This window comes from Rhizophagus irregularis, chromosome 24 (assembly GCF_026210795.1).
Source record: "Rhizophagus irregularis chromosome 24, complete sequence".
Taxonomy (NCBI): domain Eukaryota; kingdom Fungi; phylum Glomeromycota; class Glomeromycetes; order Glomerales; family Glomeraceae; genus Rhizophagus; species Rhizophagus irregularis.
Window position 1 is genome coordinate 592171 of NC_089452.1, and position 13933 is coordinate 606103.

The window sequence follows — 13933 nt, forward strand, 5'->3', positions numbered from 1 at the left end:
ATCAAATATTTAATTTGAGTGCATATTTTTAAATTGTTCTTCCTCAATTTAGCTAATTTGTAGCTTTACTGCGGACTACGTTCATTCAACAATGACACATAGTAATTCTATCATCAAGTGATATTATATTTATATTAGTTGTACTGTGTGGTACAAATTTTCACCAATAAATTGACCGAAAACGATATCAACAATGGCCTCCCGTACTACATTAGAGCTTTTTTTAGCCTAATTATTCGACATCGGTTTTCTCTCGTTTTTCTTCTCGAAACTAAACTGAAACTTTCATATTAGGCTTTGTACTTTACACTTACATAATATTTTGTATTAGGATTTTATTAATTTAATTACGTGTCATTTTTAGGCTCATTACATCATAAATAAATTAAAATTATCTTCAGATAAAATTTTATCTAATATTTTAATCTTGAAAAAAGAAAAAAAATTATGAGCGGTTCTAGTACGACGACACTTACAGTGTTAACCTTAAATTGCTGGTATTTATTTAGGTTAAAGTGTTTTTGTACGTTTTATATATTCGTCCTAATTTTTGTAACTTATATTAGGGGTCTGAAATATATCTCCAAGAAAGTTGATCAACGTATGGAAGCTATTGCAGATAACTTGGCTCATTCGGACTATGAAATCGTTTGTTTACAAGAAGTTTGGGTATATAAAAATTTTGAAGGCATTAAAAGTAAAGCAAAAAAACGATTTCCTTACGCTAGGTTTTATAACAGGTAAACAAGTTTTTTTAGCATGTCTGCTGCGTACTTGTGTAATAATACATTATCAATTAACGTACTAACAAAATTCTCCAAATTACGTAGGTAATATAAAATAATGGATATTTAATTAATTTAACGCCCAGAACATAAGGGAGAATACCATTTGGTATCTCGTCAGAATTTAGTCAAATTTGGTTAGGATTATAAATTAAAAGTCATACGTTTCCATTTTTAAAGTGGTGTTTTTGGTACAGGTCTTGTCATCCTTTCACGATATCCAATAGTTGATGTATCTTTTTATCCATATCGTTTAAACGGTATGCCTATTAAATTTACGCATGGCGATTGGTATGTTAGTAAAGGAGTAGCCAGCGCTGTTGTTGACCATCCTGTGGCCGGATTAATTGAAGTTTTTAATACTCATGTAAGCCATTGTTATTTGACGAGTGTGATTTTTATTTCATGGTTTAAAGATTTATTCAATTTTATATTTTAGACCCATGCAGGATATGGTTCAAAAAAAAATGATGCATATTTGGGCCATAGAGTTTCGCAAGGTTGGGAAATATCAAACTTATTAAAATCTTCAGCATCAAGAGGGCGTAATGTAATTGCTGTAAGTGATTTGGTGTTATCTCATCTAATATTATTTAGATTAAGAAATATATCTTTTTATATTAGATGGGCGATTTCAACAGTGATCCAGAAACCTTGGTACATAAATTAATTACTACGCACGGACAAATGACAGATGCTTGGCAATCTCAACATCCATCTACTCCAGCTAGTATATCTACTACTTCAATTAACCATAATACATCAACTACATTCGACCCAAATAATGCTATAATTCAGAAAGGTTACACTAGCAATTCTCCATTAAACACATGGTCAAAGAGAAGTGTCAAACAAGCAGTACGTGATCGCTATGCAGGTCAGCGCATCGACTTCGTCTTTTATCGAAAAACATCTAGATTTTGGTGTAGCGGTTCTCGTGTTGTTTTTACGGAAAAAATACCCGAATTTGGTATCAGTTATTCGGATCATTTTGGAGTGGAAGCTACATTTACACTCGTTGGACGAGATAAAAATGCTGTAATCCCACTTTCAGTGTGGGAGCTAGGTGCATATGAGCATTTACATGAGTTGGATACCCGTACTCTCAAAGATATAGGAGATCTTTTTAAGAAAGATTTGAACAGATCACAAGCATCTTCGCACATTCATTTATTTTTTTTTTATCTCTCTTTACTTGTGATAATTGGCTTGATTGTCTTGGAAGTTCTGTTCTCTACAGGAGTTATATTGACATACCTTTGGGTTAATATAATTATTATTGTAGCTATTGCTCCAATTACAGCTTTTGGTACTATAATGGGATTGCACGGGTTTCTTTTTGGTAATGTAGAACAAAGTGCACTAAATCAGTTCATTCAAGAAGTTCAATCTTATGCTGAGGGAAAAAAAGTTCTTGAGAGTCGTGCGAGTAGTGTTGCATTCCTCGATGATAATGGAAGCAGTCATAGGTCTTCTGCTGTTGCTGGCACATCATCTCAAATCGAAATTGATCCGCGATTTAAATTGTAATATAATTTATTTTATTTAATTAGGGGGCTAGATTTGGATTCTTCATTTTTACTGTGTTCTAGTGGCTAATTTTTATGCGAGACACTATTTGTATACCTATTATATAGTATATACATATTGGCTTTGCTTTAATTTACAAAATTTTTTAATTTAATTAGTTCTTCTATATGCAAGTTTTGGTATTTTTATGATGTAAAAACATTTTTTATGTATTTTTATAACACTATAGATATTAATTAATTAGTATTTTACCTATTAGAAAATTATTATGGTAATATTTGTAATAAAAAAAAAATTCTTGACCAATCAAATCATTAAGTGATATGTCAAGTGATATATGCAATAAATTAATCATGTGCGTGACTTTGACATTTTGTTATTATGGACAACCTTTCTTCTACATATGATCTCTTGGGTTTATCCACCAAAAGTACAGGTGGAAAGATCTCAAAAGTTCGCTTCGACAATACAAAACAGGAATTTGAAAGTAATGAAGTATTATTTGCTACAGGTTCTTGGGATACTCCAAAGGTTTCTTTCTTATTTCTTAGCAAACCAATCTATTATTATTTCATAATAAACATATTTCACGCGTTTTATAGGAAAATACATTGCTATTATGGAATGTTGAACAAGTTTCTTTTGGTTTGGGCGAACAACCAAGTTTAACATTTTCAGTTCTCGGTAAAACAACTCATGAAGGAGATGTTACTGATATGCGATTTATTGGAGATAATATCTTACTTACATCATCTTCAAATGGATCATTAAATGCCTTTCAAATAGTAAAATTCGTTATTCAGTTTTGATTATAAATTTAATTAATTCAATGTTAATTCCTATATTTTAATTAATAGATAAATACAAATACATCTGATTTTATGGACCAGTCCGTTGGAACTTCTAACTATCAATTACAAATGATTATGAATCGTCGATTACACAGTTTCACCGACACCAAAAATGCATCACTTAATAGTTTCGCAATTAAACCACATAGTATAAATGATCCATTAGTTGCAACCGTTGGAGAAGATGGTAGAATTGTGATTGTAAGAATTGAAGACTCAGTTAAAGATCACGTCATAGAAGATGCTGATGCCTCTTCAATCAAAGCAATTTTATGGCCAAGATCAAATGAAATTGTAAGTTTTTATATTTTTAATTTGCGAAAAAAAATATATAATTAGTTGATGAAGTACTTTAATATTTTAAAGATCTTAGCGAATGGTTGTGGACAATTGAGAATATTCGATCCGAGAGAAAACAAACCTACAACAATATGTCATGAGTAAATAATTATTATTATATAATATTGTACTTAAAAAATATGATTTTCTTTTGGTAATACTTTAGTTGTTGCTATAGTCCTATTAATATCAGAGTACCAATTAACTGTTTAGCATTTCATCCTTCCAAGGTAAATAATAAAGTACAAGGAATAAAGAGAAGTTTGATTATGGAATGCTAAATAATTAATTTGATTACTTTTCCTTTAGGTACACAAAGTTGCGTCAGGAAATAACAAAGGTGGTGTGACAATATGGGATACAAGAAAATTGACAGAACCGGAAAAACATGCTCAACCACATAATTCTCGAGGTAAAAATAATATTTTTTTGTTTAAATTATTTTACCGTATTAAATATCATTTTTCTTTCATCAGTGTGGGAAGTATTTTATCACCCATATTACCAAGAATTATTATTTAGCTGTTCCGAAGGTATTTTTAAAATATATAGACGATAACTAAATTGTAAATTATCGCTAATTATTTAAATCGTTATAGACGGAACTATCGGAGCTGTTAACTTTGCAGATTTTACACCGACATTTTCTTCTCAAGATTCAATGAATGCTGTGAAGGGACAGAACGTAACCATAAGAAAGATTGGGTTCAAATCTAATGAACTTCCTATTAATTCTATTGATTATCATCCTCATTCGAAATTATTGATTAGTGGAGGAGATAATGAAAATTTACTTTATACACTCATATGAAAATGAAGATTAGATGGACTTATCTGATATGATTAACCATAAATGAACTTTACTGAAAATCAAGTACTTATTTATCACGTATATAACGTTTGGAATCGACAAAAAAAAAATACAGACGATCGTCAATTTGCATTTGAATGACGGAGATATTCTAAATTATTAATTATTACGTAAATGCATCCGCAGATTTACAATTAAAATTGCTGCGATTTACTTTTAAAGCTTTTAACAAGTTTTTAACTCTGATTTTATGTAGAGAGCCTAATTTGTAATGTTTACAATTAGAAACCTCGGATCTTGTTCACTTGCATAGATCTTTGTTGACTAAACATATGCATTAAAAAACAACTTTTTAACTGATCCAATTAAATTGGTAAAAATATCATTGTTAAAGTTTCATTTTAAATCATGTGACCAAACAAATAATTTATATTAATGTCTATTCTCGGTTATAATACCTGTTTGTTAGTACTGGTTCCCCGGAATTAATCTTTTGACTCAGAGTTTTGAGCCAATCTCAACTTAATATTAAAACCATTTTAAAAATTAGTTTATAATTGAATCCATTCCCCTTTATTGTAAAAGGTCAGCAGTTCGAATATTTAGTTTATATATTCAGCATGTAGGCTACGCTATGTCCAAAATTTGCTTTCTTGTATGTAGCCTCGTTATTGTTTGCAAGTTACAACTTAAATGTTTATTATTTTGCACTCTAGTCACATATAAATATAAATAGATCGGGTGAATTCGCAATTTTTGCAGCAATCAGCTTGTCAACTTTCCTGTCTAACCTGAATAACCTACCACATTTGGGCTTTTATGCTCGTTATCTATTACCACTTTTTTTAATTTATTTTTTTTGACCACAAACAAATCTGCAAATTCACCTGTATTTTCCACATTTCCCACGACAATAGCGCGTCATTTTTGTTTGAACTTACCAATAATATATTAGTAAATATAAAATATTCAATTCAGGCAAATGGAAACAAAGCCTTCAAAAAAGAATTTTCCCGTTAGTAATAATGATTTTGAATTTTTAAATAAATACCCTCAAGATTCTCAAACCCAAATTTTTTCAAAAATTGCTCATAAAATAACGAAAAAAATTTCATTTGGAAAATCCGCAGTCGTTAACCAAAATAAGAAAATGAGTATTCAGAAAAGGAAAATAGATAACTTAGAACTACCTGATTCTGGATTTGTGCGGTCAAATTCGCCAATGTCTGGATATTCGTCTTCTGAAGATGAATACGGACCTTCCGCTAACCAACCTCTTATATACAATGATGCCGTTTCGATACAACTTCATCAGCCAAGAGGTGATATGGCAACAGGAGGTTAGTATTTATACTATATGTTGTAAAAAATAAAAAAAAATCAGCAGTAAATTTATTATCATATATATAGACGTATCACAAGTTTTGATTATTTACACGGGTGGTACTATCGGTATGAAAAATACAAGGAAACATGGATATGTCCCGGTAAGTCATCTAAAGAATTAGATCCATCGGGTTTAATTTTCGAAGTCTTTTTTGTTTACGTGATTTTATGTTTTAGGTGCCAGATTATCTTACAGAAACTCTCGCGGGAATGTCTCGATTTCATGATCGTACATATGATCTGAATTTTCGTCGTTTTTCATCATCGAACTCGGAAGATCAAACTGAAGAGGAGGCTTATCCCACAGTCAAAATTACTGTCAAAGATCCAAACAAAGAAGATTATATTGAAATTTCTCAACGTTGTTTAATATCACCCCCTTCTTTGGTAGGAAAGAGAATAAGGTAAGTGTTAATTTTTTAATAAAAGTAATAATGATATAAAACCGAACTGACGAATGAATTCGTTATTTAAATATTTCTACAATTTTAGGTATTCCATAATCGAATATGTACCTCTACTGGATTCTTGTAATATTTCTAGTGATGGTACTTTTTAATAAAAATTTTTTTAATATATTTTATAATCAGCTTAAATTTTTTATTAAAAAATTTTTTCAATTAAGATTGGATACGCATAGCAACTGATATTGAATCGAATTATGAGTCATTCGATGCCTTTATAATTTTGCACGGTTAGTTACCTTCCTTGCAATTAATTTCTGAATCATAATTAACGATTAACGATTTTCTTTACATTTGTCGAATAGGCACGGATACAATGGCGTATACTGCTAGTGCACTCAGTTTTCTTTTGGAGGATTTAGGGTAAATATCATATCAATTAATTTTTTTTATTATTATACATATCTGATTGATGATTTTTTTTTTTTTAAAAAAAAAAAACAGTAAAACCGTTATATTAACAGGTTCACAGGTATGAAAGAGCCGCTATTTCACTATCAATAAGATCAATAAGAGAACAACAAACAAGGAGGACCCAAAACGTATAATTTATTTTTTCTTGTAATTGATATAGAAATAAAGATATTAATTCTTTTTTATTAGGTTCCTATATCCGAAGTTCGTAATGATGGCATTGAAAATCTTTTGGGTGCACTTACAATTGCTGGTCATTATGTCATACCAGAAGTATGTTTATTTTTCAACAACAAACTTTTCCGTGGAAATAGGTGTTTGAAAATGAATACAGTCGACTTCGATGCATTCGATTCACCAAATCTAGCTCCATTAGCTACAGTTGGGATAAATATAAGTAAGAAATTCGATCTGTTATGGTTTATTAATTACCTATTTTATCACATGCTCAAAAAAAAATTCTTCTTTTAGATGTTAATTGGGCAGAGGTTGTAAGGACGTCTTCGATTGCTAAATTTAAGGTGCATAAAAAACTTAATCGAAATGTGGGCACTTTGCGATTGTTTCCCGGTATAACAGAAACAACTGTGAAAGCATTATTAGCAGAACCGATAGAAGGTTTAATTTTAGAGACTTACGGAGCTGGAAACGCGCCTAATACTCGAGATGATATAATGAGGGCTTTAGCATCTGCTAGTGATAGAGGTGTTGTTATTGTAAATTGCACGCAATGCAAAAAAGGAATCGTAACCGACATGTATGCGACTGGGAAAGCCCTTCGTAAAGTTGGTGTTGTATCTGGAAATGATATGACTCCAGAGGTATTTACTTAGTTTCCATAGAAATAATTTTTTAAAAGATCATATTTATTAATTTATTATTCTTTGTTATTAGTGTGCGCTGGTTAAACTTGCATATTTACTTAGTGAAAATCGGTTTTCGCCTACAGTAGTACGCGAGTTAATGACAAGGAACCTTCGTGGGGAGCTGACAGTTGTAGCTCCAAAACCTAGATTCACATTTCATAATCGCACTCATAAAATAATACAAAATATGATAAGTAAGTTTTTTTAAAGAATAATAATAACATTGTTATCTATTATCCGTGGCTTGTTGTTAATAACGATTCCTGATATTTGAACAGATGCTGCTGCGGATGCAAACAAAGCGGCTGTGAAAGATACATCATTAATGATGGATGTGCAAGAGAAGGTTTTAATGGAAAAATCTTTATATCCAATTTTGCTATGTTCCGCGGCCGGAACAGATGATCTTGACGGGATGCTGCTATTATCAGAGAATTATGAAGGGATGATGTTAATGTTGAATTGTATGGATTATGATGGAAGAACTCCTCTAGTAAGTATATAAATTACAATATCTTTAATTTTATCCAATATAAAGTTAAATAATTTTTTTTATAGCACATTGCATGTACAGGAGGACATCATCGAATAGTAAAATTTTTGTTGCAAAACGGAGCGTCTGTTCATATGAGAGATAGATTTGGTCATACACCTTTGTATGAAGCAGCACGAAACAAACACAAACATGTGGTTCATACATTGCGCGAAACAGGAGCTCATTTTAATGATGCAGAAATTAATGATGTAATGTTTCAGGCAATATCGTAAGTAACTTACTAATGAAATAAATTTTGATAATAATTAAATACTAACAAATTATGTATATTTTGGAAAAAAAAGTGCCTCTGCGAATGGCGATGTAGAATTACTTAAACATTTTGTTGATGCTGGAATAGATATAAACCGTACTGGATTTGATCATCGTACAGCATTACATCATGCAGTAGCTGAAGGTTGTCTTGAGACTGTTCAGTATCTTTTGTCATTACCTGAAATAAATACAGAGACTAAGGATAGATGGGGAAGGAGACCTATTGATGATGCCGAAATGAATCTTGGCAGAATGTGGGGAAGGGATAATGAAACAGAAAAACAGTTGAGAGAAATTGTTAGATTGCTGAGAGATAAAGCTGATTATGAAGAATACGAAACAATTAAGATTAAACATCCAAGTACATCGAACGAAAATAGTCGATCAAACGATCATTTAAATGGTGTAAATGGAGTTGTATTTGTAGTAAATAATGGTGATTCAAAAATGATGCGAAAAGTAGAAAAGTAACCATAATTCGTCTGGAAAAATTGAGATTAGATTTTTTTTTTTAATGTTATCATTTTATAATAATAGATAATTTACAATCCTTTATATTTCTTTTGTATTAACTGGTAATTTTTTATAATAATAATACATAAAGTAATTCGAGAGTTATTTACAGGAATAAATTGAGACGATAAATCTATTTAATATATATTGTTTCCCCACTATCCCTATGAATGTTTTGCAGGTAAATTTGCATGTAATTTTACTTAAAATTAAAGTTAATTTTAATATATCCTTGAGGTGTTAAACTATTAAAATTCAAGAAAAATTCTTTGATTAATAGCTTTTTAAGAAAAATGAATAATGAATTATTATAAATAGAGGATAAATTCTTTGAATTAATATTTTTCAATATATATTAATTGCTAGAAATATACCATTTATTATAATTTTTTTGTATAATTGTTAAATAAAAAAGTTACTAAAAATTACAAACATAAAATTATCATTCCTTAATAACTTTAGTCACGTGACTATAATAGATACAATGCAATTATATATTTTTGTTTGTGCATCAAATTCTCGAACTTTAAAAATGTCAAAACTTTCTTTACAAAATGCTATATTAACTTATGAACAATTAGAAACCACACCTTCAAAAAAGGATAATATACCCGAAGAATTAGAAGATGAACTTCGTAGATTAGGATGCGATTTCATTCAATCTGCTGGAATTGTCTTGCGATTGTAACTAATTATTGAAATTTTCTTTTTTTTATTGAGGATTAAACTCATATAGTAATATTATTATTTAGACCGCAGGTAGCTATGGCTACTGCACAAGTACTTTTTCAACGATTTTTTTATGTCGCGTCATTAAAAAAATTCTCCGTTAGGGTTTGTATTCGAAATATTTTGAAACAATTTTTTTTTTAAAAAAATAGAATTTTTGAAAGAAACTTCTTTTTGAAAGGACATAGGTATGGGGGCTTTATTCTTGGCTTCAAAGGTTTCAGAATCGCCATGTAAAATTCGCGATTTAATAAATGTTTATAACTATTTGATAAGACGTTATCGTAATGAACCAAATGAACCATTAGAATATTTAGGACAAGTAAGATATTATTGTTATTGTTTTTCAATTTTTTTTCTTATTACTCTTATTAAAAACAATCTTTTGAATTTTAAAGGTATTTTACGAAATGAAAGATGCGTTAGTAATAGCTGAAATGCAAATACTAAAGAAATTGGGATTTAATGTTCATGTACAATTACCATATGGATTAATGGTTAATTACTTAAAAGTATTAGAATTAACTGATCATGAAACAATTCCTCAAAAAGCGTGGGGATATCTTAATGATTCGTGAGTAAAATTTTTAATTCTCCTATTTACTTGAATTATGTCAATTAACTAACTTTTATAATCACTACAGGTTAAGAACAAATGTTTACGTATGTTATCAGCCTGCAACAATTGCTTGTGCTGTTATATGGTTAGCTGCAAGGATAGCTCAAGTCAAATTACCAACGTCACCTCCATGGTGGGAATTATTTGAAGCTGAGTTAGAAGATATCCTTTATTTTATTGAACTGAGTTTTTTATTTGCTCATCTTTTATTTGAATTTGTCTTTGACAATCTTGTGAATACATATGGAAAATATATCCAGGCATATCATGAGATTGTATGCTATAAGGCTACCTTCAAATTTACCTCTTTCACTTGATGAATTAGAAGATTACTTGAAGAATTATGAAGATAGAAGAAAATCTGGAATTAATGAAATTAATGAAATTAATGATAATAAAGATGATTTGGGTCCAGCTCCTATGGTAACTATGTAATCATTTAATCGAAGAGGAAATTGTTTATTTGATGTGAATTATTAAATAGTCGAGTTATATATAATTTTAGGTTGAAGATTGAAAAATTTAATGTATTAATAATGTTTTGAAGATATTTCTTATACCGATGTACAGCACCCATTCTATGTAATTTTTACATGTAATAATGGTAAGTTATATTTTCTTATCAGAAAAAAAAAATAAAATAAAATATTCTTATTGTATATGTTAATAAATTTTAGATTATTATCTTAGAGTTAATAATAATTGGAGTATTCTGAAAATATTAAATCTAGCGAATATATATTTATTCTATAATTATCATTTTAATATTCTTGCCATTACTTTATATTCTATTTTATAACTCTAGACATTCTAGACATCTATTACCACCCAAGAGAAAACTAGAGACCATAAAAAATACTATTAATATATAAGTTACTTTTAATAATAAAAGACTTAATTAATAAACTCACCCAAGGGATATCACTTTCTTCATAAGGGTTTGGAGGTCTTTTGTATGACACAGGTACCCCATGATCTCTAAACCAATCTCTTTGTTCACCTATATTATTTTCTTTATCATCATCATCACGTAACTTAGTTATCGGAAGAAATATTCCTAATTCCCAATTATAAATTTTTAGCTGAATTTCCTTTGTATCTCTTGATACATTGAGTTTTCCCCTAATTAAAGGGATGTTAATTTATTTATTGTATTTATTATTGAGTTCAAAAAAAAAATTAATAATAATAATAATAAATTGGTTCAACTTACCAAGCGGATTCTGTAAAATTATGACTTCTATAATAATAGTAATTGAATTAGTTAACATAAATATTACTAAATGCATGCATTTAAACATGATACATACCCACAATAATACCATCCTACGATGTTATTATCTCCTTGTACATCATGTACATCATCAGTTACAGTATCTTGTGATAAATCTAAAATATTTTCTTCCGTAATAGTTTCTTGTATGTCTACATCTGCTACATCAGAATCAGTTGCAGATTCATCACTATCATATTTATTTTTGATAATCTTTCTTTTGTTAATCTTAATTTGTCGGTTTTGTTCTTGTTCCAACAATCGCTTCTCCTCTAATTGATCTGGTGATGGCCGAATAAATCTAGCTAATAAGAACTAAATTTGATATATTATATGTTAATTGTGAATATGTGAAGTCAAAAATATAAATTGTAAGAAAAAAAATAGTTTATTTTTTTTTTACTTTTGTATGCATTAATATTCCATTTCTATTCGATTCACATTTCCTAACCAGCAAATAAACATATAAATAGTTTCTATTTTCAGATTAACCTGTTATAAACAATTAATATTATAACTCACCTTAAAATTTCTTTAGGAAATGTTATTTGTTCATAACATTTCTTAGAAAAACACAAAGGTCCAGCTCCCTATATACACATAACGCGTCAATAAATAAAACTATTTTACTTTTAATAAAAATCTACAAAATAATATATACCGCAAATGTATATTTTGAATTCAAAACCGTCTTATTAGTTGGAAAAACAATAGTGATAGGAGGTAACGGTTGTGGTTGTTGTAACGCTTGTGGTGATTGTGACGGTTGCGATGGTTGCGATGGTCCTGGAGATTCATTCTCTTCAAATTGTTCTTTATCTCTTTTTGATTTACGTTGTTTTGGGATAATATACGGATCAAGACCCTTAGCTGACCTATAAAATTCATTTAAAAATTCTGGAGTAATCGAACCAAGTGATGAAGACTAATTTATTCCCCAAAAAATTAGTTAATAATTAAAATAAAAAAAATCAATAATGATATACTTTAATACCTGACATTCTAATTCAACATCTTCGTATTCACAAATATTCTTTACGATCTGAGATAATCTTCCATGACCATATTTCTTTACATCATCAATACCCTTATAGGCTCCAGGTATGGAAGGTATAATAATCGCCTGAATGATAAAATTTTTTATCGAAATATAAATAACTATAATAAGAAATAACAACCGTTAAATTTTACCTTTGCTTTTGAGTAATCATATTGAGGAAGCTTATCTATAATATGAGATTTTAATCCCATAGCTAATAAATAATCTTTTAATTCTTTCGCAAACAAGTGAAGATCATTATTAATTATATTATTTTCATTATATCTTGGGAAATCTTGTATGAAGACAATATTTTCAGAAATTTCCCAATCATGAGAAATTAAATTAGCAGAAGAAATGACGACACGTATCCACTCATCATAAATTAATATCATTAATTTAGCATGAAAACATCCATGTCCCATACTTGACATTGGAGGATGAACTAATAATATATTTGTATTGGGTATACAGAATACTCCTTGCTGAATGTGACAAAAGGAAATCATTTAAATTATTTAAAAAAAAATTATACTAAAATTTTTTTTTTTTAAAAAAAAAAATTAGTTACCGAATCACCATTTTCAGGATCCCAATGTTTAGCTACGACTATACTTATGTTTTTTGGTAAATTTTCAAGTAGCCACGAAAATTCTATAGTCATCGCGCAAAAAAACGCGCTTTTCAATTGATTCTTCCGGAGAAAGAAAAATAAAGTTAGATAAAATCGCAGTACATCGAAAAGATAATCAGTCTAAAAAATACCTTTTGAATTATTTCATCGAATCGAATATAATCACCATTATATCCCGGAACATATGTAAGCTTCGTGACACCATCCAGAAACTGCGGACCTATTTTTTCTTTAAGTAAAAAAAAAAAAAATTAAATCTTTAATATATTTCAATTCATCGTTATCCATATATACTTTTATACCTATTATAACATGATTAATATTTGTTTTATTATCACTTCTATTGTCGTCTTTCTTAAGTCTTTTTACATTTTTCTTATCCTCTTTTAGTTGAGAAACAATACTATCTTCGCAATTATTGACCGGTGAACCTAGAATATTTATTTTACTACGCATGCTAAGTTTCACGTAAAAAAATTGCTTGTTAATAAATTTTTCATTTTTTCATTGTTATAATTCTAAAAAATATTTGACTGCATTCTTACATTTTATTTGTTGTTTTTGAGTTTTTCGGTTCGACTTTTGAGATCAAAATTTTTTTTACGATAATTTTATAATGGCGTTAACGCGCTTAATTACTAAATGAGGATCCGCAGTACGACTTGTTGTAGTATCGCGTGATCTATTCCTGACCGAAACTTTTAAAAGGTAATGAGAAGTTTGCTATTGAACCAATTATTGTTAATAAAAAATTTAATTAAACAAAGAAAATCACTTTCTTAGGAACAGAATCCGAGAATTAAAAATTGGCCATTACATTTTATAAAATTAATAACATTGATGGCAATAGTAACGACTCCATAAATCAT

At 29.1% G+C, this 13933-nt stretch overlaps 4 protein-coding genes across 5 annotated transcripts; 3 read left to right on the forward strand and 1 right to left on the reverse strand.

Annotated features, from left to right (window-relative positions):
- Positions 1 to 2696: 2696 nt before the first annotated feature.
- On the forward strand, positions 2697 to 4316 carry OCT59_015859 (uncharacterized protein; the record flags this gene model as incomplete). Its single annotated transcript, XM_025315954.2, has 8 exons — positions 2697 to 2846; positions 2918 to 3100; positions 3173 to 3460; positions 3533 to 3606; positions 3684 to 3735; positions 3815 to 3917; positions 3982 to 4038; positions 4105 to 4316. 8 exons carry the CDS (start codon positions 2697 to 2699, stop codon positions 4314 to 4316), a joined length of 1119 nt encoding a protein of 372 aa, XP_025181755.1.
- A 982-nt stretch (positions 4317 to 5298) lies between these two features.
- Positions 5299 to 8883, forward strand: OCT59_015860 (uncharacterized protein; the record flags this gene model as incomplete). Its single annotated transcript, XM_025315955.2, has 13 exons — positions 5299 to 5656; positions 5727 to 5803; positions 5880 to 6106; positions 6195 to 6250; positions 6328 to 6396; positions 6472 to 6529; positions 6611 to 6638; positions 6770 to 6977; positions 7052 to 7401; positions 7475 to 7640; positions 7725 to 7939; positions 8005 to 8210; positions 8287 to 8883. The coding sequence occupies 13 exons, from the start codon at positions 5299 to 5301 to the stop codon at positions 8726 to 8728; spliced, it is 2460 nt and encodes an 819-aa protein (XP_025181756.2). The 3' UTR covers positions 8729 to 8883.
- A 419-nt stretch (positions 8884 to 9302) lies between these two features.
- OCT59_015861 (uncharacterized protein) lies at positions 9303 to 11338 on the forward strand (the record flags this gene model as incomplete). Of its 2 annotated transcripts, none has more annotated exons than XM_066132092.1 (7): positions 9303 to 9454; positions 9523 to 9604; positions 9681 to 9821; positions 9898 to 10073; positions 10144 to 10541; positions 10624 to 10722; positions 10924 to 11338. In XM_066132092.1, 5 exons carry the CDS (start codon positions 9303 to 9305, stop codon positions 10433 to 10435), a joined length of 843 nt encoding a protein of 280 aa, XP_066003117.1. In that variant the 3' UTR covers positions 10436 to 10541; positions 10624 to 10722; positions 10924 to 11338. The 2 variants fall into 2 exon arrangements, with proteins under 2 accessions (XP_066003117.1, XP_025181757.2); XM_025323448.2 differs by lacking the exon at positions 10924 to 11338 and having other exon boundaries at positions 10144 to 10280; positions 10360 to 10541; positions 10624 to 10841.
- Positions 10940 to 13933, reverse strand: OCT59_015862 (uncharacterized protein; the record flags this gene model as incomplete). The annotated part of the gene is made up of 14 exons (XM_066132093.1): positions 10940 to 10957; positions 11030 to 11240; positions 11332 to 11358; positions 11429 to 11706; positions 11795 to 11837; positions 11914 to 11981; positions 12053 to 12316; positions 12386 to 12514; positions 12583 to 12915; positions 13002 to 13124; positions 13196 to 13293; positions 13367 to 13521; positions 13610 to 13643; positions 13882 to 13933. The coding sequence occupies 14 exons, from the start codon at positions 13931 to 13933 to the stop codon at positions 10940 to 10942; spliced, it is 1833 nt and encodes a 610-aa protein (XP_066003118.1).